The 23,122-nt window shown below is 42.8% G+C and overlaps 1 protein-coding gene across 1 annotated transcript in view; it reads left to right on the top strand.

Annotated features, from left to right (window-relative positions):
* Positions 1-23,122, top strand: part of ATE1 (arginyltransferase 1) — a 180,198-nt gene that overhangs the window by 66,274 nt on the left and 90,802 nt on the right. The window contains exons 11-12 of the mRNA XM_014520607.2: positions 8,361-8,542; positions 16,335-16,434. Coding sequence (XP_014376093.1) covers positions 8,361-8,542; positions 16,335-16,434 — 282 coding nt within the window. The remainder of the gene's footprint in view (positions 1-8,360; positions 8,543-16,334; positions 16,435-23,122) is intronic.

The raw sequence follows: 23,122 nt of genomic DNA, 5'->3' as shown, positions 1-23,122 counted from the left end.
TCGTGATGTGCAGGTCGTTGTCCAGGAAGCCGAAGCCTGCCTCGAGACACCGCTGCCAAAGCCGCCAGTTGGTCTCTTGGATGCAGTTCTCATGCCGTCTTCCGCGTCCGTTCACTGGTAGGATGGAAGAGAATACCACCTGTGCACCGAACTCCCTCAGCACGCCGCCCAGAGCAGTGTAGTGCGCCATCAGGTGATCAGGGGTTCTCCTGGCCGCATCATTAGTACCCACATGTACTAGGACCATGGGGTAGTAATCGGTGGGCTTGATCCTGGACCGGATTACCTCCTTCACATCCCGAATCTTTGCTCCGGACAGGCAGTATACCTCTCGTGTTGAGGGGTCCTGGCGACAGATGGGCCCCTCCGTACCTCTCAGGATGGAGTCGCCTATGACGAGCACTCGTCGCCTCCTCCTCTGGGTCCGCTTGGATCTCTTGACCTGTTCGGAGCGTGAAGAATGTGGTGTTTCTTCCTGCCCAAGGGTTTCCTCCTCCCCTTCCATCTCCTGCAGGGTCACCAGGGCCTCATACCTGTTCTCCAGTCGGACTGGAGGAACTGGTACCTGTTCGCTGCGAGCAGCTCCGGTCCTGGATGTGTCCATCTGCCACTCTGCTGTGGAGCGCATTCCCCGGGCTGCTTCTTCCTTAGGTGCCTGGTCCTGCAGGGAAAGGAAATAGCTGTCAATTTCATCCTCTGCCTCCCTGATCCCCCTCAGCCTGCTAACCTCCTCCCGGAGCTCCCTCACCTGCGCCTCCAGATCTCTAAGACGGGCACCTGCCGGACAGGTGTGGGGGCCTCCAATCTCTGCCCCCCCTGGCCCTGCTGGGGATCCCCCACAGGTCAGGAGGTAGGGGGACATCAGCTCCCCCATGGGCATTAATATGCAGTGCATCCTCCCATGTTCCCCTCGCCTCTGTTTTGTTTTTCTGACATGCTAGCACTATAGCTCCTTACAAGGTAGACATTGCGGTTTTTTTCCAGCACTCCAGCCAAAGCATTGCCTACCCGTGATCTAGAACACTACCTGGAATTATTGCTGTGTTTATTTTCATTGAAAAGCATATCTTCCTTCATGTTTACAATACTTTACATGAGTGAATATAGTAGTAGGACAAGTTTATACCTTTTAGTCATTGTCCCGTTGGGGATTGATCAGAGTTTGGTGCAGAGTAGTTAGCATTCTGGCTGAATGCAAGAGTCAAGAAGGAGTGTGGCAATTCCTGTGCCAGTGTAATGTTAAAACCAACTAAAATTAGAGCAATAATGATCTAAGTTACATTAGTGATTGTATTAGTTCCATCTGGTGATTACTACCCGATCTTGTGTTACAAAAGGAGCTCTGATGTACCTGAAGTTCTGCTTCATAATTGTCTGTCAGGTTTTTTTTTAATTAAAAAACAAGAACAAATTGTTACCAAAAAATCAGTTGGTGATCTAATATAGAAATAACAGGTATGTGGTTCAAGTTTTTTAATTCCAAAACTACTGGACAGATTTTCCATCTTTGAATTTTTTTCTTAAATTAAACTGTCTAAAACAGATCCTTTTGGCATGATCTACGCATGAGCAAATGCATTAATATTAGGGCTATCAATTAATTGTTGTTAATGTTCATGATTAATATGTTAATTGGTTATTGTGTTCATTTTTTTAGCACGTTAATCAAATGTGATTTTGGAACCTGTCCCCAGATTCCACTCTGCCACCTCCCGGCTGCCCATTGGGGTAGCAGTGGCAGTGCAGAGAGCCACAGGGCAGCCTGGGCACTGGCTCCAGGCTGCTGCAACAGGTCAGTGGTGTGGTGGCAGTGCACACGTAGACACACAGATGTAGACAAACGCACGCAAGCAGCCGCAGTATGCACATGCCCTGCCGCCTTTACCCTGGGTGGCACGTGCTGGCCATGCTGCATGTCCCCTGTCCACCCAGTGGCAGAAGGCACAACATGGCATCGCGTAGCTCCCAGGGCAAAGGCAGCAGGGCACACAGCCCCAGTGGCAGGTAGCTGTACCCCCCCATCCTGGCCCTGGACGAGCCTCCCATGGCTGTGTCCCACAACCTGCCCCAGCTCTGTGGCCCCATTTTCCCAAACCCATGCCCCACTCCCTCCCTCACTGTGGGGGCCTTGATCTGCCCCCCTCCCCCTTCCCTTCCACAGACTTACTTGCTGGGTGCTGCTGTACATTCCACCGGGCCGGATTCCTGTAGGGTTACCATATTTCCAGTTTCAAAAAAGTGGATACCTGTCAGGGACCAGGGAGGCAATATGGTTGTGGAGGGTGGGGGGCAGTGATATGCCCGTACCCTGCTCCTCGCTCCCAAGCCACAGCCCCCCAGCCCTGCTGCTGTCCCTCGCTCCAGTCCCACAGTAATCTGCATCCTGCCAGAGCGTGCAGGAGCCCCCTCTCCCCAGACTCCAAACCCCCCAGCCTCCCACACCTTCACAGATTCCCCCAACCCTACAAAGTGCCTGCATAATTTTGCATTTTCAGCTGTGTGATTAAAATAACAATTAATTGTGACTTTTTTTTTTAATTGTGCAACTAAATCACGATCACATTTTTAATAGTTTGAAAGCCCTAGTTAATATGCATAATATTACAAATCCATGTTTTTTGTTGATTTGCAGAAGATGTTACATTCCCATGTGTGGTATTAATAATGCCACATGGCAGGTATTAGTTGAAAAAAGAATTGGTGAAATCTCTGCAAAGAGAAACATTTTGAGGTAATTTAGTTTTAGGTCTCCGAACCTTGAAATTGGGCCATTTAAAAGGCATGGGTAATTTTATGTGACTTTCCTGAAAATGGGGGCATATTTTGAAAATACAGATGTAGAACTTTTCTAAATACAGGGTAACTTTTCTAAATGAGAGAAAATTATCCTTGCTAATGTACTCTTGTCTTAGCTCTCCGAGTACTGATTCAGTAGGTTTAATTTGAAATGTCTGTAGCTAAGTACTTAATTTTGTGCTATATAAATGCTTAGACTGTAAACATTACTTACATGGTCTATATCTTTGTACTTATTGTTCAGATAACTTAGTTGAAGTGATTTTGCTCAGGTGATTGATTTCTTTTGAGACATATGGTAACAATTAGAATAATTCTACTGCCCATCATCTCTTCAGTCTAGGCTACTGTATCAAAATACTTGATTAAACCCACCTTTTTTTGCTGTAATGTAAAACAGTTGGCAGAAGTAGGCAATACCATCAGATTTATTGAGTGAGAAGCAGCTCTTTCTGAAGATCTGGCTGTACAGTGAAAAACATTACTAGATGGATAATTAAGTTGAGCCCCATGGATTTCAGGATTAAAGTGAACTAGATGGTAAAGAAAATGGTATGCCAAAGGTAATTGTGTAATAAATTTTAAATTAGGAGATCATTTTCTTTATAATTAGAAGCACCAGTCGCCGCCTTCAGATACTTTACCCAATACAGATGCATCATAACTGCCCATATAAACCAAGAAGCCAAAGCAGAAATAAATTCTGTAATGTTCCTATAGTTCAGGGCTTTCCAACTTCTAAGTGGCAGAGACTTCACACCCTGCGGGTCGCACCAACAGGAGCCCTCCCTCCCATCACTCTCTGAATCACATCCCTCCCCCCATCCCATGCTGTGTGGAGCAACCCCCCTACCCTTGCTGCTGCATCATGTACCCCCACGGGTGTGCCCTCCCTCCCGTGAGGCACCACATCCCTGTGCTGCATGCTCCAGGCTCCCCCTCTTCTCTCTGTGCTGCACTACACTGCTCTGCTCTGTCCACAGGGGTGTGGGCAGGGAGTGGAAGTGGAAGGAAGGAGGAGAAGCTGGGAAATCCTGCTGTTGCAGCTACAGTGATGGGGAAACAACAGCTGAAGGAAGCCTAGGGACCGCAACTTGACCTCTTGTGGCCTTGCTGTATAGCAGATCCTACCTGCCATATTCCTATAGTGCTGCAGCAAATATGGTTGGGATTCTGAAGTGAAAGTCACTGAGTCATTCAAAGTGAACGTAAACATGAAGCCTTTTAGCATAAATGTGAAGCCTTTTTCTGTCTGAAAAAAGGATTATAATAGTATTAAAGGTGAGTAAACTGTGAAATAGGATATCTGTGGTTACATAGTGAACCTCTTGGAATAGGAATCAAGAATGGAATGGAATAGGATGAAAATGCGCACCCCCTTTCATGGAAAAATGAAAATGTGGAAATCCCTTAGAGACTGCTGGAGCAAGGTTAATAGCGTACAATGAAAAGAGAGCCTGTGGTTCTCTCATTAATGAGCATGTACCTAAACAGAGGCAGAGCCAGAGCATTTCTGTGCCTTGGGCATCAGTGTGCCTGTGGCCAGCCAGCAATTGCAGTACTTGTTATTTTTGCCCCCCCACCCCTGACACGTCAGTGCCCCAGGTTCCCAAGATACATATATCAGCACCCAGAGCTAATGCCTCCCACCCCATCCCCAGGCTCAGTTACACTATTGCTTCAAAAAATCAGAATGTTATGGTCTGTTCTATATTGTGTTTATCCCAGATTTATTTAAATTAATACTCAGTTATCTACAGATATATGGCTGTGGAAAACAGGTGACTATATTTGTAATTTTATGTAATTATGATTTTTCTTGTTTTTCTGTAAACTACCTTTTTTCATTTTTAAAAAATGTACATATAGAGTCAGTATTTGGCTACTCAAAAATTCATATACTCCTGCTTCATCATGTTCCCTGCATCATAGTTTTGGTGTATACCTTCCAAAAAGATGGAAAAACTTCATAGAAAAAAGTGTGTGGACTGTTCACTGGAAAAGTAGATTTTTTTTAAAAAGTGTAAGGCTTTTTTTTTTTCTTTTGAAAGTGCAGTAGAAGGGAGAGGTGCATATCTAATTGCATTCAAAGGGGATTAAGTTTGTCCCATTCAAATCTCCATAGCTTGAGCCTAATTACAAGGTTTGCATAGCCAGATGAAATATAAAATATGGTATAATCTTCCTTTATGATGAAAATGTAGTCAACTCCTGCAGAGATTTTTTTTTTGGTTTGTTTTTAAACCAAAGGTTTTAGATGCTAAATAAAGTAGTACTTTAGTATGGGGACAACACAAATTCATTTAAGCTATCTGGACTTTTATTCCTGGAGTAATGTATTGAGGAAGATGATAGTGACATGTAAAAGTTACTTAAATGATTCAGTATATGAGTCTTGGAAAGCACTGCATCTGTCCAGTGCACAGCACTCTTGTTGCTCACCTTGGCGATTTTCAAAGGACCAGGTCAAACTGCAGAAGTATGGCTGAATTGGAACTCAAAACCTGTTTCTGAGTGACTGTGATCACCCTTCAGCTAAACTAGGAGTAAAATCAGATTAAACAGAGCAAAGGGCTTGAAAGGAGATCTTTTATATAAGAAGGCCTTACAAATAGATTATATAAATATACTACCTCATAACTTTAGCTTAAAAATGTTAGTAGGTGTGATTGATGTAACTCAATGCACTGGATGTAATCTGTTCTAATAGTAATAGTTCTATTAAGTGTCTTACATAAGATGTGAAAACAAAGCAGCCTTACCAGTGAAAACCATAAACCAAAATGAAAAGAAAACAGGATGATGATAAGCTGGGATCCGGGTTTTCCATTTCCCATGGAAAAACGGAGTAAACCGCGGATTTTATCTTTTACCGGAGGCAAACACGGATTTCTCATTTTACCAGAGAAACCCACGGATTTTGCAGCTTTGCAATGAGCCCTCTGCAGGCTGGCAGAGTTTCAGGAGTGGAGGGGAGGGTGGTCAGGCAGGGGGTGACATGTCCATGTCTATGGCTGCCAAGGCAGCCTGGAGAGTAGCTTTTGCAGGTAAGTGGTGGGGGGGTGGAGAATGGAGGCCCCCATAGGGAGGGAGTTGGGCAGGGTTGGGGCTGCTGCCCTTCTAGGCAGTGTGTAGAACTTGGGGCCTGAGGCCACAATGTGCAACCGCAAGGCCCCCACAGGGAGTAGGAGGGGGCTGCAAGCTGCTCGTCTGGGGACAGGGGGGGACTGGCTTCCTGCCACTGCGTGCACCCCTGTGGGGCAGGGGAGACCTGCACCCCCCAGATCTGTGCGTGGGGCAGGGTAGGGTGGGCTGTGCACTTCGGGCTCCCCCCTGCTGCCCTCCACAGCCTGGCGGCTGTGACCCAGTAATGCAGGGCAGAGTGCAGCTGCACAGGAAAGCTACTTGCTGCTGCTGGCTCCACACTGCCCTGGCAATATGTCCCCTGTGTACGTGGGGGTGGCAGCGCCGGGTCACACTAGCAGGCTGCAGAAGCTATGTGGGAGGGCAGGAGCCTGAGTTTGCAGCGTGGACCCACTGCGCCCACCACCCCACACAGATCTGGGGGGCACGGGTCCCCCCTGCCCCTGGGAGTGCTTCATCTGCCCAAGCCCACAGTAGGGAGGAGCCAGGCTCCGTGCTCTGCTCTGCTCTGCTCTGCTGCAGCAGCCATTGCCTTCTGCCAGGGCAGGTGCTGTGGACCTGGGTCCCTGGCCCCATAGCCCTGGCAGCTGGAGGGGGTGGGGAGTGAGGGGCACCAGCAGGGCCAGGGGGCTGTGGGGAGGGGTGAGGAGCACCAGCAGGGCTAGAAGGGCTGTGGGGGGGTGTCTTTCATTTCAGTAATGGATTTTGGCAGGGGGGAGGGTATCAGAGAATTTGCAACTTTGTTTTTATCAGGGAAAATCAGAATCCCTTGTAATAAGCAGTATTGAAAGACGGTGAGGGAAGGAGCTAAGAAATCCTCCCTTCCAGAAAATGGAATTTTCACCAGGACATACATCCCAGCTAATTGATGCTTTCCAAGTCTATAGAAAAACGGGTTCAGTTTAGTTCCCAAAGACTCAGTGAAACAAAGAAATCTGAATAAAACATTCAGCTAATCTTATTAGAGTAAGCCGTGTATAAATACTGGGTATAGACTAGAGGGAAAATCGGTGAACTCAACAAATTCAAAAAGAGCTACTACTAGTCTCCATACCACCCTCTTCCAGCCTGCTCTAGTCTCCCCGAGTGATATAGTTGAGAAACTGCATTAGGTTGTCACAGACCACTAGAGCTAGGAGAATTGTAGCTTTACCTTAATTCTATCTAAGCTTGCAAAAGAGGTCCTGATCATGTGAGAAATAAAGCTATGTTTTGATGATCTCTTTTATTGGACCAACTGTGTAGTTGAGGAGCAGGCATTAGGCGTGTAAACATTAAAAAAAATATTCATTTAAGCTCCTGTAATTATATTGGTTAAATGATTAATGGATAACACAGCAGCTTGGATCGCTGCTGCTAGGAGCAGCTCTGGGCTCCTGGGTACCCTTTGTCTGTGGGGAGGGAAGGAGGAAACAAGCCCAGCCAGACAGCACAGCCCAGTGAAGTCCTGCCCTGGGAGGGAGGGGAGCACATGTGAAGAAGCAGCTAATTTCTTAATTGATGAGTCATTAGGTTGCTTGCTGTTTTGCTCTTAGGCAATGGGTAGAGAGCTCTGGAACTCGAATGAGAAGTGCATGGCGAAGCAGCTTCTTTAATTTTGGAGATTTCCCTGTATGGCCCCTTGCTGCTGATTGGCAGAGGAGCCTCATTGCTTGCCTTTCATCACCTGTGCCTTATGGCCTGGAAGTGAAAACCAGTTTTAAATAGGCTGCAGTTTTCACCTCCTGGCCACCAGGCACAAGCGATGGGTAATGGGACCCCTCCACCAATCAGCGGCAGGGGGGAATGCAACATTCAAGAAGTTGCCACACAGTGCACTTCTGGTGCAAATTCCAGAGACCCTTAGCTATGGGTCCTCCTGACCCCCCCGCCCCCCAACCCTTTCTCCTCCTCGCTCCTCCCTCCCTCCTACCTGTCCTGCTGTCTTCTTGTTCCTGCTCCCTCCTACCTGCCCTGCACCACAGGGCTCCCCCCCTCTTCCCCTTCTTCCCTGCCAGACTGCACCCAGCCCCAAGGTAAAGGATAACTGGTAAGCTAACTGGTTATTGCTGCACTTATCAGTTAAATGTTTAACCTTGATCGATTAATAGTTTAACATTTCACATCCCTAATAGGCTGTTGTCTGTCTCGCTGAAGGCCAAATGGTCCCAAGTTTATTGTACAAGATAATATGCAGAGTGTGTGACTTTTAAAAATACAAAAGATATAACTGAACAGTGTATAGGTCTTTCTGATAATAAAGTGTAAACCTATTAGAACCTTTGTAATGCATTGAAATGTAAAACCTTGTTAATTTCAATGTCCATCAAGTGTAGAACAAAATAAAAATCCAGTGTTCATTGTTCTGTAATGGGCTTTTTAATTCTTTTTACTGATAATTGGCTTAATTGATATTTATCTTTGTTTTTGGTTTTCCTTAGGCAGAGAATCCTGCTAATGGACCTGACTGTGGTTATGGTTCTTTTCATCAGCAGTATTGGCTAGATGGGAAGATAATTGCTGTGGGAGTAATTGACATTCTTCCATACAGTGTGTCCTCTGTGTACCTGTACTATGACCCTGACTATTCTTTCCTGTCTCTGGGAGTCTACTCCGCATTAAGGTAAGAGGATACTTTTGGTCTTCAGTTAGCTATAAAAATGGTTTATATTTATTCTGAAATATGAGCTTTTGTTCTTTATCTCAAATGAAATCTTATAGTGGAAACATTTAAAAAAGTGTTTCTTGTTTAATTGTGATGATGGAGAAATTTCTATTAGAGCAAATCCTGACAGTAGCTAGCTGAAATTTAAGTTGGGTTCTGAACTTTTTCAGCATTGTCTCTTAGGATTCAAACCACTATGTAGATTGAAAATACAGAATTAAATTTAGATTGGTGGTGGGAGTGGGGCGGGGTAGGGGGAGGGCAGGGGTATTTAATTTTAAGGGGGGTTTGCTCCCTCTTTTTACTTAGAGAGCAAGACCCAATTTTAATTAAGTTTCTATGTTTAAATAAACTTTAGGTCAGCAATAGATTAAATCAGGGGTGTGCAATTATTTTGGCTGGAAAGATGCTTAACGAGTATTGGTGAGCTTTCGAGGGCTGCAAGGGTAGCCCTGCCCCTTGACAGGTGCCTCCCCAATTGCCATCTTGGGACCGGAAGTCCCGCCCCAACCCATGACCTTTGCCACCTGAAGTCCCTACACTGGTCCCAGAAGTACTTTTGGAGGAGGGATGTTGCCATCTTGGAGCCGGAAAAAAACAAATCATATACTAAAAAATCAAATGTCTACTATAAAACATTTAATTTTATTTCAAAAAATATTTTTCTCCTGGTTTGTGTGTTTGCACAATGTATATAGAAATGATTGCATAGTAGCTCAAAATAGTTTTACTTTTGTATATTGTGTGTGGACAGGTAATGGGGTATGTGGTTGGGGGCTGCGTGTGGGTGTAGGTGGGGAAGGGTTTGGGGTGTGGGGATGGTGGGGGTGTTTGTGTGGGAGGGTGTGGGTATGGGTTTAGTGGGGGGTGGAAGAGGATGTGGAAGTATAGTGCAGGGTGGAGTGTGTGGGGGTGGGGGGTGGTCCTTGGAGTCCCCAGACTGTGCGCAGCCCTGGAGCTGCATGTTGTGGCAGCCCTGCCCAGTCACATAGTGTGCAGCCTCTGCACTCCCACCCAAGTCCCCAGCTGCACGTGGCGGCAGCGTGCGGGGCCAACCCCGCCCGACCACATAGCGCACAGCTCCTGTGGTCCCACCCTAGTCCCTGGCCACAAGTGGCAGCAGCATGTGGGACCAGCACCACCTGGCCCCATAGTGCACAGGTCCTGCACACCTCTCCAAAGTTTCCAGCCGCATGTGGCAGTGAGTGGGAGCTGTCTAGCCCAGTCCCGTAGCGTGCAGCTCCCGCGCTCCTGCAGCATGTGGGGCTTGCCTGGCCTGGCCCTGTAGCACATGGTTTCCCTCACTCCCAGTCTCCTTTCCCCCAGTGGGAGTCCCTGACTCCCATCCCAGGGGGGTCTTACCTCAATTTCCACTCTTCAGGGAGGGAGGGCTGGGAAGCAGCCACAGGATGGCGAGTCAAAAGCCTCTGCCAGGCAGATGCTTTTCATCTCCAGCACCGCCTGCCTTGGGGCTGGGGACAGGTCGGGCTAGGCTGGGGTGGGGGTTATTTGCTAACAACTAGAGCTGCACCTCCTGCATGGAGGCGCTGGCTTTCCGAGGGGCAGCCAAGGGCTAGAGCCCATGACAATTCTTCCAGCTTACGGAGGGCCCTTGCAGGCTGGATGGAATAGCTCGGCGGGCCGAATCCAGCCTGCAGGCTGTATTTTGTGCTCATGCCTAGATTAGATTCTGCCCTTACTCGTCACGTAGTCCAATTGATTTTGGTGTTTGCTTCCCTATATCCACTCTACTCCAGAACTACTAAATGATTACAGTCTTGATACATATTGCTACCAGTTCTAACATCTGGATGCAAAGAAAAACTTAAGCATTCCTTTGTAGATTTTCATTTTTCTGTGTTATCACATTTTTTTCAGCCATATTATTGCTATTAATGATTTTTAAAGTACAACTCCAGCTTTTAAAAAACAATGTATTTGTGTAGGTATTTATATAGTTATACAAACCAGCATTTAACCCATTTAAAATTTTCTGCATCAGAATTTAAGAAAGGCAGTACATCTCTTCAGAACTCTATCACTAGTGTTTAATAAGTAATAACCTAAAACCAATTTTAAAAAGTTGATGTATGAGAAATTGAAAAAAGACAGGTTACAAAATGAACAGTTCTTCACAGATTGATTCTTTCTAGTTAGGACTTTAAAAATTTAATTCAATTAAAATAAGAGTTAAATATTTTAAAGGATATGAGTTCTAATTAATTTGTCACACTTCATCAAGATACTCCTTTAAGAAAAGGAGGCAAGAAAAATGTTGATTAAAATTAGACCAAGGTCACATGTATTAACTACTGCAGTTTATTTAATATAGGTAATTTTATGCTTGAACAGCAAGGCCCTAATCATTCAAAGTCTTATGCACATACTTTACTCTCAGTGCACAAGTAATTCTATTAACTCCATCTCCTAAACATTAGAGCAGTTTTAGCTACAATTCAGTTAAGTAGGCATGTGAGTATTGGCAGGATCAAGGCAAGCACTTACCTGAGAATTATGTTTAAATGTTTAAGCGAAAACCATCAAGTTGAAATGTAATCGTTCCCAGATTTGCAGAGAAGAGTCACAAGGGGCTCTTTTTCTTTTTCTCTTTCTCCATATATAATGCTATCTGCAGGTGATGCCATTCAAAACATGGCTTTAACTGTCGTCTTTATATTGATGACTGTTCTTTCCATCCAAACTATAATTTGTGGTGGGGTGTGTTGCATCTGTTCATCAGTGTCCAGCTTTCAGTTCATGCCTGGCTATGGCTAATACTGCTCAGTCTCTCATTTAGTCCCTTTACCTCTGCTTCTTGGATTCATAGATGTGAGGGGCTGGAAGGGACCTCACAAGATCATCGGGTCCAGTCTCCATGCACTAGGCAGGAAAGACAACTGGGGTCAGGTGACCCCAGTAAGGGGACAGTCCAGTCTCCTCTTGATTTCCAGGGTAGGCAATTGCACCACTACTTCTGGGGCAAGTCTGTTCCAGAGTCTGCACACCCTGACTGTGAAGAAGTTTTTCCTAGAGTTGAGCCTGAAGTGGTCTTCCAGGAGTTTGTGGCCATTACTCCTGGTTTTCTCCAAGGGTGGCCTGGTGAACAGTTGTTCACTGTGCTCTTGGTGAATTCCCCTGATGTAGTGGTAAGCTGCTACCAGGTCCCCTGTCAGCCTTCTCTTTTTTTAAGCTGAAGAGACCCAAGTCTCGTCCTCTCCTTGTATGGTCTGCCTTGCAAGTCTCTGATCATATGGGTGGCCTTTCTCTGGACTCTCTCACGTTTTTCCATGTGCTTCTTGAAGTGTGGTGCCCAGAACTGGACACAGTACTCCAGCTGCGGTCTCACCAGTGCCGAGTACAGTGGAACAATCTTTGACTTGTTTTCCTCTCAAATCAAGTATGGACTAAAGTCATGCTGTTTCTTCCTACGTAACAATTTTTCAGATCAAAGATCTCTTCTTCATAGCTTAACCCTTATCCAAGTCCTTGTTATGTTGTGTTTGGGCTACTGTGGTTGCTTCACTTCTGGTTTTGATAAATGCTGATAATGTTGTTTGTCTTCTGTTTCCCCACTCCAACTCCTTCTGATGGTACTGATGGAAAAACTCATCTTCATGACTTATCAGCTTGACCATGTCACCATGTGCTGATTTCTATAATGTTGAGCAGGCAATTGGTATCCAGGTTCAAGAGAACTACAAACGTTAAGGGGTGTTTTCATACCACAGCTCTCGCCTTCCAATAAAAAAAAAATTAGCTGTTTAGCTCATTTGCCTTCATTAGCTTTACATAAAGTACCAGATTCACACACAGTAGATCCTGGGGTACCCTTTACTTGCAAAAAGTGATCTTCACCATAACAAGGTTGGAGACCACTGCTGTAGAGTGAGTTAGCCTTTCACTTCAGTAGCATAAATATTGTACGCTTCAGGCACAATAGTTTATTAAATTTGCTTTATCAGACTTAATAAAAAAACTGTCAGAAAAATCCAGTGAATTTTTAACCTTTTGCTGTCACCCTAGTTTTGGTGTTCCTGGGATCATAGACTGTGGTACTACTCAATAGAGTAAGATTTGGAAGGTCACAACCATCTTGATTAATTTCCATCTATGTATATATGAGATCTTATTAGAAAAAAAAAACTATTTCCATGTTGGGACTAGGGGAAATTAAGCTGCTGAAATGTTATTCCACCCATTTGATTCCTAGTTGTGTATGTATACTTTTTATTAACATGGAAACTTAATTGTCACAGTCTTGCTTGAGCTCCCTTGGTAAACCAGGCCATTGTGTTTGGATCTATACACTTGATCAGTGTGTTTCGAAGTCCTTCCTGAATTTGAGGAGTCTTGAGTTTCATTTTTTCCTCTCTCAAACACTTATTCCAGTCAGTCTGTCACTGCTTCCACTTCTGTGCGTGGAATCCAGTTATCTACCTGCCCTGGTTCTTCAAGACAGCCAAGTTATATATATCCTTCCCAAAAGCTTCATCTTCTAAGATAATCCAGAAAACCTATCAGTTGGAGCAGGTAACACATAACCTTGGAGTTAAATTTCTAAATCAGTTGCACTTACCATAGACAGAGCGTGGAAGGTCATAAACACCTGACCATAGTTCCCTCTCTCAGAATCCTAACCACTCTTCATGGTTTTCTATGTTTTGCTTAGTGTCTTCAAAAGACACTGGTCCCAATCCTGGATCCATTTTTCTCTGGCTCAGGTTTTTCCTCCCAATTATGAATTTTTCTTTGACTCTTGCAACAAGCTCCCTTAACCGGTTTAGGTCCAGCAGCAGAGGGTTCTCTTGAACATCCCCTTTGAACAGCAGTCCTTAACACTTTAAATGCTTTGTCGTCTTTGCCTTTTCTGCCACCACTTCAATTCTACCTCCTGTATACAACCGAGGGAAAACTCTGTCTGTCTTTGGGCTTTCTCTCTCTTCTTGGGTGCTTCCATTTGAATGGCTATAAAGATTAAAAACTATAAAGATTAAAAGCTCTTAATTGTGCCTGTGGCACCTCCCTACTCCTGAATTGGATTATATGGCTGCTTGCTTACAGACGTAACCCTCCCCCCCCCCCCCCCAAAAAAAAAAAAACCCAAAAAACAAAAATATCCCAGTGCTTTACTTTAAACTTTGCACGTCGGGTTTAGATAGATTGAATTAACTTAAGATAAGAGCACCAAAAATCCCCATTGAAGCACCCGATCTATGCAGACGCTGCAGAGCCAGGTTGAATTAACACTCTGGTGTAGAGAGAGAGAGAGAGAGTGTGTATGTGTTCACATCTGTTAGCAGCCTAAGTGACATGATCCCTTTTAGAAAGTGGCTGATTTCTATACTGAAGTATCTAATGATAACAGCAATTTCATAAAATTAATCGGAAATAATTCCAGAGTTACTAGTAAAAACAGTTTTTAAGAACATTCACAGTATTATCTAAGCGACCATTTTGTTTTTGGAACCATTTACTACTTTACTAGTTTAGCTTTTCCAATTTTTTTTGCCTAAATAAAAATAATTTTTCAGAGGGGTTCAGCATATGCAATATGCTATATTTTCAAATGTGTGGGGTTTTTTTCTTATTTTTTTGTATGTATCATATTACTCTGTGAAATAGTAGAGAGACAGAGCAAGCTTGTGAATGCTTGGAATGATTTTGAATTTCCTACATAATAAATTCTAAACTTTTATGTAAGTGCAACATGTTTTCATGGTTCACCTACCGATGAGGCCAACTTATAAATCCTGCTACTTTTGAGGCAATAAAGATGTATTCCTAGCAGTAGTAGAATGGGCCAGTCTAATGTTACTCTTCCTTCAAAAAAATTAGAGGTTTAGAGAGAATTTAGGAAGTCAGACAGGAATCTGATATCATGAAAGCTGTTGCCAATTTTACTCTGAGGAGGCCGAAACTGCACTGCAGTCTTGTCCCTTCCACTGCATGCTATTGTGAGAACTTGTGGAGAAAGAGATTCGAGTGATTGTAGAAATTTAAGTAAAGAACAAGGAAAGTTAGAAGAAAGCTATTTGAAAAGTTGTATCATTTTTAATGATTTTAATAAGAAGATCTAAACTGACCACAAGTTGCACTGAGAATTTCTCTATTTCCATTCCCAGAATGAAGTTCAGTCTCTTGAAGATGACCTGAATTCATGAATGCTAAAGCATGTATTCTCAATCCCTTCTTTTTATGAAAGAAAAATATGTCAAGTTCTAGTAGAACTGTTTTACATAGCATTGTAATCCTATTTTAAAGTTTTATATTCATTTCCTTAACAAAAGAATGAAAGCCATTTTCTGAGCGTTGGTTGGAAAGGGCAGCATATAAATCCTAATAAAATTGATGTATATGTAGTAATAGTGTATGCTCAGCAATTTGTACTGTGTTTTGCCAGAGTTTGCCAAATTCTCACGCTCGTTTTCTAACTGTATATAACATTGGTTGATTTCATTTTTAAAAGGTAATTAAAGGGCTCTGCCATCCCTTTCACATATGCACTTTATATGGTTTGCATAGGTAGAAAGTCAGCCTTCTGTAACCCTTGTTAGTCTCTCTGTCCAGGTGTGGTAGCATGGAGATCTGCAAGAGGCTAATTTACTTTAAGTTTTAGCCCATGCAGAGCTCTGTGCCACCACGACTAGATTGCTTCTTAATCTAAGTTAGCACTCCAGTATATGGTGTTGACATACCTTTCGCCATTCTGCTTTAATGAGGTTAAATCACAGTCAAGATTTAGTCCAGGAGGAAATAAAATGTAATTACAGATATGAAGATGGAGTTTTTCCTTTTAAACCCTTTTCTCTTTCAGTTGATTCACAGTAAAGTACTCATTGAGCTTGGTATAGAATTACAATTGAAAATATAATATAAATATTAAATGCATTTAATTTGTATTGTAATTAAATTTCATTTTTCAGTATTTTCTAATATTCCCTTTGCTAATTAAGTAGTTAAAGCCATTTTTAAATATCTGCTTTTTAGACCATTCTTCCCCAAACGCATGTACCATTAGGCATTGAATGTAGGAGCTAGCATCCAAGTTCCAGCCAGATGCAAATTTATACTGCCAAGTTACAAAATGCCTTAAAATGGGCCTTATAATGGAAACACTGACAATCTTTGCTACAGCAGCACTTGCCCAGTACCCGTATTATAAAAAGGAAAAGTTATTGTGGAATACTGTGACGCTTTTCTCTTTTAAATTAGATGAGAAAATTGCACAACAGACAGATAGGTGAAAAATAGATTTTGCTGCATACAGATGGAGATATTTGCATGTGAATTGCCAGACCACATATAATAGAATAAACAAGAAGCTTCTCCTTGAAACTTGTTGATTTAAAAAATACTCTGATGTGTGCCTGTACAGTTTTAGCCTGTCTGTATACAACGATTGGGCCAGATTTCTATAGAATTCCAGTGTGCATGAATATTAACAAGAAACCTGTTAAATGGGCACCTTTAATCACTTGCTATTTGAATTTCAGATCAGCCACTTGGCAGGACAGAATGCAAAAATGAGGGCTTTTCTGTTTGAAATGGTTTTGTGAGGTTTTTGTTTGGTTTGGTTTGGTTTTTTAAACTCACTTTTGAATTTATAATTTTCATTCTTTACTTGGTAGGAGTTTGGTCTTTTAAATAAGTCCTAAGATGTATATATCTGTGTAATACATTTCCTTTATACAAATACTGTATACAAACCTATATTTGTAATTAATTGTTCCCTTTTCTTTTATATTAACAGAGAGATTGCTTTCACTAGGCACCTCCATGAAATAGCTCCTGATCTATCTTATTATTACATGGGTTTCTACATTCATTCATGCCCTAAAATGAGATATAAGGTAATGTGTGTTTTTAATTATTCCATTGGCCTATTTAATGCTGTTTTGAAATGTTTGTCAGCGGTCATGGAAATATACGAATTATGAAAATACTATATTGAATTTTAACCTGGACTTTACATGGTTAAATCTCATGTTGCCTACTGAAATTTTAAGCCAAGTTAAATAGGTTTTTTTACAAATTTCTCTGCATGTGGTATTTATTATAAATTGGCTGGAAACCTTTAACGCATGGCAGTTTTCAAGGTTGTCAGTATGTCACATGACCTAGTTACCTGGATATTTCATATTTACAGTAAGTTGTGCCATGTACTGAGGTTTTCTTTCTCATGTTTGACTGAATGTTTATGAAAATGTTGCTCACTGACCCTTGGCAATGATCACATGCTGCCTGGGTCTTGGGTACATTTGGGTTTCTCTCGCTTCATTTTGCCATTAGGGACACGGAAGCTGCTATTATGGAGCAAACAGTGGACAGCTTGTCATTAAACAGTCTGGTACAGTGATTCTCAGCCAGCATGTTACGGCACCCTGAGGTGCCTTGAGATCCTTTGGGGGGTTTTGCAGCATACCACACAATGTTAGCACTGTTAGGTGTACAAACACAATTCACAAGATAAACCTAGAGATTTCAAATAGGAATAGATAGCACTCGGACCCACTCTGTTCAACATCTTCATCAGTGACTTGGACGAGGGGGTAAAAAGCACCCTATTCAAATTTGCTGATGACGCTAAGATGTGGGGGGATGTGAACATGCTAGAAGGGAGGAATAGGCTGCAATTGGACCTAGACAAATTATAGGGGTGGGCAGATGAGAACAGGATGGGTTTCAACACTGACAAGTGCAAGGTGCTACACCTGGGGAAGAAGAACCAGCAGCATACCTACAGGCTGGGGAACTCCCTTTTTGTCAGTGCAGAGGCAGAAAAGGATCTTGGAATCATTATTGATGCCAAAATGACATGGGCCAACAGTGTGGGGACGTGGTCAGGAAGGCCAACCACACCTTGTCGTACATCCACAGATGCATCTCAAGCAGGTCCAGGGAGGTGATCCTCCCCCTCAGTGTGGCACTGGTCAGGCTGCAGTTGGAGTACTGCATCCAGTTCTGGGTGCCACACTTCAGGAGGGATGTGGACAGCATTGAGAGGGTCCAGAGGAGGGCCACTCACATGATCAGGGGTCAGCAGGGCAGGCCCTACGAGGAGAGACGAAGGGACTTGAACCTGTTCAGCCTCCACAAGAGAAGGTTGAGGGGGGATCTAGTGGCCTGTTACAAACTAGTCAGAGGGGACCAGCAGGCATTGGTGGAGTCCCTGTTCCCTCGAGCACTACCAGGAGTGACTAGAAATAACAATCTCAAGCTGGCAGAGAGTAGATTCAGGCTAGACATCAGGAGGCACTACTTCACAGTCAGGGCGGCTAGGACCTGGAACCAGCTTCCAGGGGAAGTGGTGCTGGCTCCTACCCTGGGGGTCTTTAAGAGGAGGCTAGATGAATACTTTGCTGGGGTCATTTGACCCCAGTGCTCTTTCCTGACATGGCAGGGGGTTGGACTTGATGATCTGTCAAGGTCCCTTCTGACCCTACAAACTATGAAACTATAAAATAGGATTTCAAATAGGAATAGATAGCATTCTGTTCTGTTGTGGACTTTGAGTCTTTGCAGCAGCAGGATTGCTTTATTATTTTTCTGTATTCAAAAATCAAATGAAAACTAAGATGATAATCACCTGAATAATAACAGAATTTTATTTCTCATTGACTTGAAGACAAACATCATGTCCCAGCTCTTCGGGTTATTATTGCTAAGAACATCTGTCTTTTGCCACTGGCAATAACTCTAATATACAAGATAAAATTTGCATCCCTAATTGAATAAAGCTCATGTACACTTCAGCATATTAGACTAGCCAGCAAGCTATTGAGCTATGAAGAGTAAATGCTTTAACATATGACTGACTTAAACAGCCCTTTTGTAGTTTTATTATGAATGACAATGCAACCTGTCTTCTAATCAGATGGCTTCATGAGTTGTGCAGGTAATTGAAACTGACTCCAGCACAAATTTGATCTTCCAGGGATGCTTCCAGTTTCCATGGTATTTCTTATTAAATTCCCACTAGGTAGTAGGTCTGTTTTGAAATGCTGTATCCAATTCTTTATTACTTGGAACAAAATTCTGCCCTCACTTACACTTAAGTGACTCTTTAAACCTCAATGAGGTTGCTAAGGTATAAATAAAAGTAGAATTTGGTCTTTATCCAGTTTATATTTCCTAATCCTCTTAGAAAACTGTGTCCCAATTTGTAATTATGCTGTACTTGCACACAGAGTAGAATTCAAAAGTACAGATAGTTATGCATGTATTATATTGCAATAGCAGAAGAGGTGGTGCTGCTTCTTCTGGGAGAGTGCAGATTTATGGAAGGATTTCAGATTTTTCCAGTGTTTAACAGTGACTACATGTGATGTCATTGACAACCACGTTGATAATAATTCTGTAATCACTCCTCATCACTTTTCTGAGTAATGTTCTGGAAACTAACTTGAAAATTGGCCTTTGAAATGGATAGTGCTTATATGAAGTGACTAGTGGATTTATATGTGGGTGGGTGGTAGTTTTATAGATTAAGTAAGAAATTCCTAATTTGTCATATTGATGTTACATCTTGAACACTTTGCTTGGTCCCAGGTTTAGTAGTAAAATTCATGCCACCGTCTTTGTGCTGATGTAAGTCTGGAAAAATACTGTGATATAGCTAGAGGTTGTTAAACTGATGTTATGATAAGGACAATTATACGGTAGAAGATAGGAGGTGTTTGGGGTGGAGGTGGCTGGGGTGACTGAATCACCATTATGTGTTTGTTGTTGTCCTCCTGAATTCTGTTGTCCAGGATTACACATCCTGAAGCCATTTGGAAACCTGAATCTAGTGCAGAATGTGGTTGTTCACATCAGTGCTAAATTGTGATGGAAGCATGTACATTACATGCTTGCTGCCAGTCAGTTACCAGGTGAAGTTTACTTTTAACTGATAAAGGTAGAAAAGGCTTAGAATAGGATCACCTGGGTGATCAGCCATCACCCTGTGCCATGCTGATGCAGCTGTGTTCAGTGGAAGTGCTTGAGCTGGGATTTCTCTTTAATTTTTTTAAGTAGTGACTGCTAACAGGATATCCCTTATGAAGGTACCATGGTTTTGGAATTCAGAGTCTCCCTGTGTCACCTGGTTTGCGAGGGTTCACATTTGTTAATTTTTGAAGTGCTGTGTGAGCCCAGTCTTTTTTTCCCCGAAAGGTGATCGAGGGTGAATGTCTGAGCTGGGAATGATGGATTATTCTGATGTTACTTTGGTGATCTTGTGGTGATTGTTTTCACTTTTATGTGGGTCTGAATTTGAAGGCACTGATCTTGTATTGTAGCCTGTGTGGGCAGACTGCTTTGCCTCTGCAGGACTCTGTTAGAATAATTGGGGTTGTGGTCCACTTGCGTGTAGTACAGTCCAGCTTTGGGGCCTTTTACTGAAGGTGTCGTGTATTCTCTGTAAGGTACACATAAGGTGAATATGTTAAGAATAATCCTGGCTCAAAAGTTGAGAAATACAAAACAATATTAAAAAGCACCCAAACCTGATTCAAGTGTTCATACTTTTATGAAATGGGAGGTTAAAAGTGGGATCATGCAGGAGTCTCAGCAAGCTAAGAGAATGGGCCACTGATAAAGTTCAGTGTCGACAAGGGCAAGGTAATGCATGTGGGGAAAAAAATACTTCAATTATACTTACACAGTGCTGGGTTCTAAACTGGCTATTGCAATTTAAGAAAGAGACCTTGGAGCCACTGTTGATAGTTCTTTTAAAAATATCACCTCAATGTGCAATGGCAACCAAAAAAAAACAACTATCAAGGTTTTTTTTTTACCTGAAAGTATTAGGTATCATTAAGACGGGAACAGAAGCCAAAATGGTCAGGATTACAGAGCTGTTACCATACTACGAGAGACTAAAAAAAAGCCTTGGGGTTATTCAGCTTGTAAAGAAGGAAGCTGAGGGGGGTATGATAGTGGTCGATACAATCATGAAGTGTTTGGGCAAAGTGAATAGAGAACTTATTCACCAAATCCCAGAATTCTACAACTAGGGGGCATCCACTGAAATTAACAGGAGACGGGTTTAAAGTTCACAAGAGAAATTTTTTTTTTTTACACAGCACATAGTTCATTTGTGGAACTCATCACAGGAGGTTATAGAGGCAGATAGGAAAGCCAAATTCAGAAAGGGACTAGACAAATTCAAGAATGATGCATCTGTTAATAGCTCTTAAATAGAGCAATCAGAGATGTGTCCTCTCATCTCTTACATCTCTACACAACGATGGTGGTTGCCAACGAGGGTAATGAACAGGAGTTAACTTGAATCTGGAGGAGATCTGGGACAGAAGTTCAATAAACCAATTTAATCTAAATCAGTGAAGTCTGATGCTATATCCATCCAGGTTTATCTTAAACTGGTTTTGGCCATTTTGAAAAGCGGTTTATGCGGACTTAACTTCTGTTGTGTTACAGATTTGAACTGGTTTCGAATCATCTATAGCAGTTTGTTTAATTTCTGTCCCTAGCCCATGTGTTCTTATGCTACTGGGCACATTTTTTTTGGATTTGATTTTTTTGTTATTGAGGCCAAGATCTATTCAGACATTAAAAACTAAGTGAATAGTATTAGGCAATCGTTGACTGGTGCTTACCTGACGATGACTTCCTTTTTCTGGATAAGATCATTGTGGTTGCATCGTGTGCTGTAAGGCAACCTAAAGTGTTGACAGAAGGTTGTCCCCTCTGTAGTTGTTATACTCATTACCCTGATAGTTGAACACAGATGGTGAATTTCACTGAAGCAAAAAAAAAAAAAGCATAACAAATGTAGATGTACTGTTTTAGATTGACTCGGTTTTAATTTCATTCTTTGGAGTACTAGATTTTTGTGTTTAATTTAAATCTTTATGTAAGATTATATTGCTTTTGTTGACTTTCTTCAAGTATACCCTGGGCTTAAAACCAATTACTCAAAGCACAGCGCAGCTGCAGACTGTTTTTACAGAACTGCTGAGCAAGTTGGAGTACTGTACTGGCAAAGAACAAATTACATTTTTGGTGGTAAACGTGTGGCCTTCTCATGCAAAAGATGCTGTTTCCACAAATGCTGATATAACTTTTGGCATGCAGTGATAAATAGTGTGTAATGCCAGTTGAAGATCAGAGAGTAGAATGGACTGAAATAGAATCTTCTGAAATGGAATCTCATGGCAATGTAGTAACATTTAATAACTCTGAATTTCCAGGCAAGAGTTGAATGGCTAAAGTGTAGTTTTTCAGCCTTGGGAATCAGACCTGTAACAGCAGTAGTTATTAAAAAGGAGTTATGTTTGTCCACCCACCCCATGCACCATTTGACTGTAAAGGTGATTAAAGCAGCAGTCACAGCACCAATTAAATTATTGTTAGGTTGCAAGTGGGCGAAGAAATGTTTAAAAAATATTTCATGTTAGCTTGTTTTATGTCCTTGACCCTCTTCAGATTTATTCCCATAATGGATTAATATTTATTAATGAGTTAAATAAAATCCACATGAAGTACAGTCATGGGTTTCTGTAGTCCTATTAGCTGTGTCAGTGTGGAAAAGTTTCTTCTAGTAGAAAAGTAGCCCAGGAGCTGGACTGTACAGGCATTCCTCTAGCTCAGTGATACTTAACCAAGGTCCTGCGGCACCCAGTGGTGCCCTGGGTTCTTTTCAAGGTGCAGTGGGGTTTTGTACAATGTTAGCACTGTTAGGTGTACAAACATGGGTCACAAGATAAACATTTTGACATGTTGTGGTCATTCTAAGTTCTTTACAACATAAAAATTGTTCAGTTATTTTTCCTGTATTAAAAAATGAGTGAAAACAAAGAGCTGGCATTATTGAAGCGGTGCCTTGAGTCAGATGAGGTGTGCCTCCAGTCAGAAGGGAGCCTCGAGTCTAAAAAGTTTGAGAGCCACTGCTCAAGCTGCTGAAAAACAGCAACTGCCGTAGACAGCCAGGGGCAGTTCTGTCCTGGGAGAATCCTGCTTTTTCTGCCAATCAACTGATTGCTTGGTGGAAACCCTCCTGGTTGTCCCCTGTAAAATGGCAGTCCTCACTCTTTACACTCCTCCAAGCTGGCCCAGAGGAGTGCAGGGAAGGGAAGGTGCAGTATCAGGCACTATAAAAAGGCTGTGGGTGCCAAATGACAGGGGGATGGCATCCTGCCTTTCATAGATTCATCGATGTTAGGGTCGGAAGGGACTTCAATAGATCATTGAGTCCGACCCCCTGCATAGGCAGCAAAGAGTGCTGGGTTCAGATGACCCCAGCCAGATGCTCATCTGACCTCCTCCTGAAGACCCCCAGGGTAGGGGAGAGCACCACCTCCCTTGGGAGCCCATTCCAGATTTTGGCTGCTCTAACTATGAAGACGTTCCTCCTAATGTCCAGTCTAAATCTGCTCTCTGCTAGTTTATGGCCATTATTTCTTGTGACCCCCAGGGGCGCCTTGGTGAGTAGAGCCTCACCAATTCCGTTCCGCGCCGCCATGATGAATTTATAGGCAGCCACAAAGTCGCCTCTCAACCTTCTCTTGCGGAGGCTGAGGAGGTACAGGTGCCTCA

Source organism: Alligator sinensis, unplaced genomic scaffold (assembly GCF_000455745.1).
Source record: "Alligator sinensis unplaced genomic scaffold, ASM45574v1 scaffold28_1, whole genome shotgun sequence".
NCBI lineage: Eukaryota > Metazoa > Chordata > Crocodylia > Alligatoridae > Alligator > Alligator sinensis.
The sequence above is the reverse complement of the archived record's forward strand: the minus strand, read 5'-3'. Positions and strand labels throughout refer to the sequence as shown.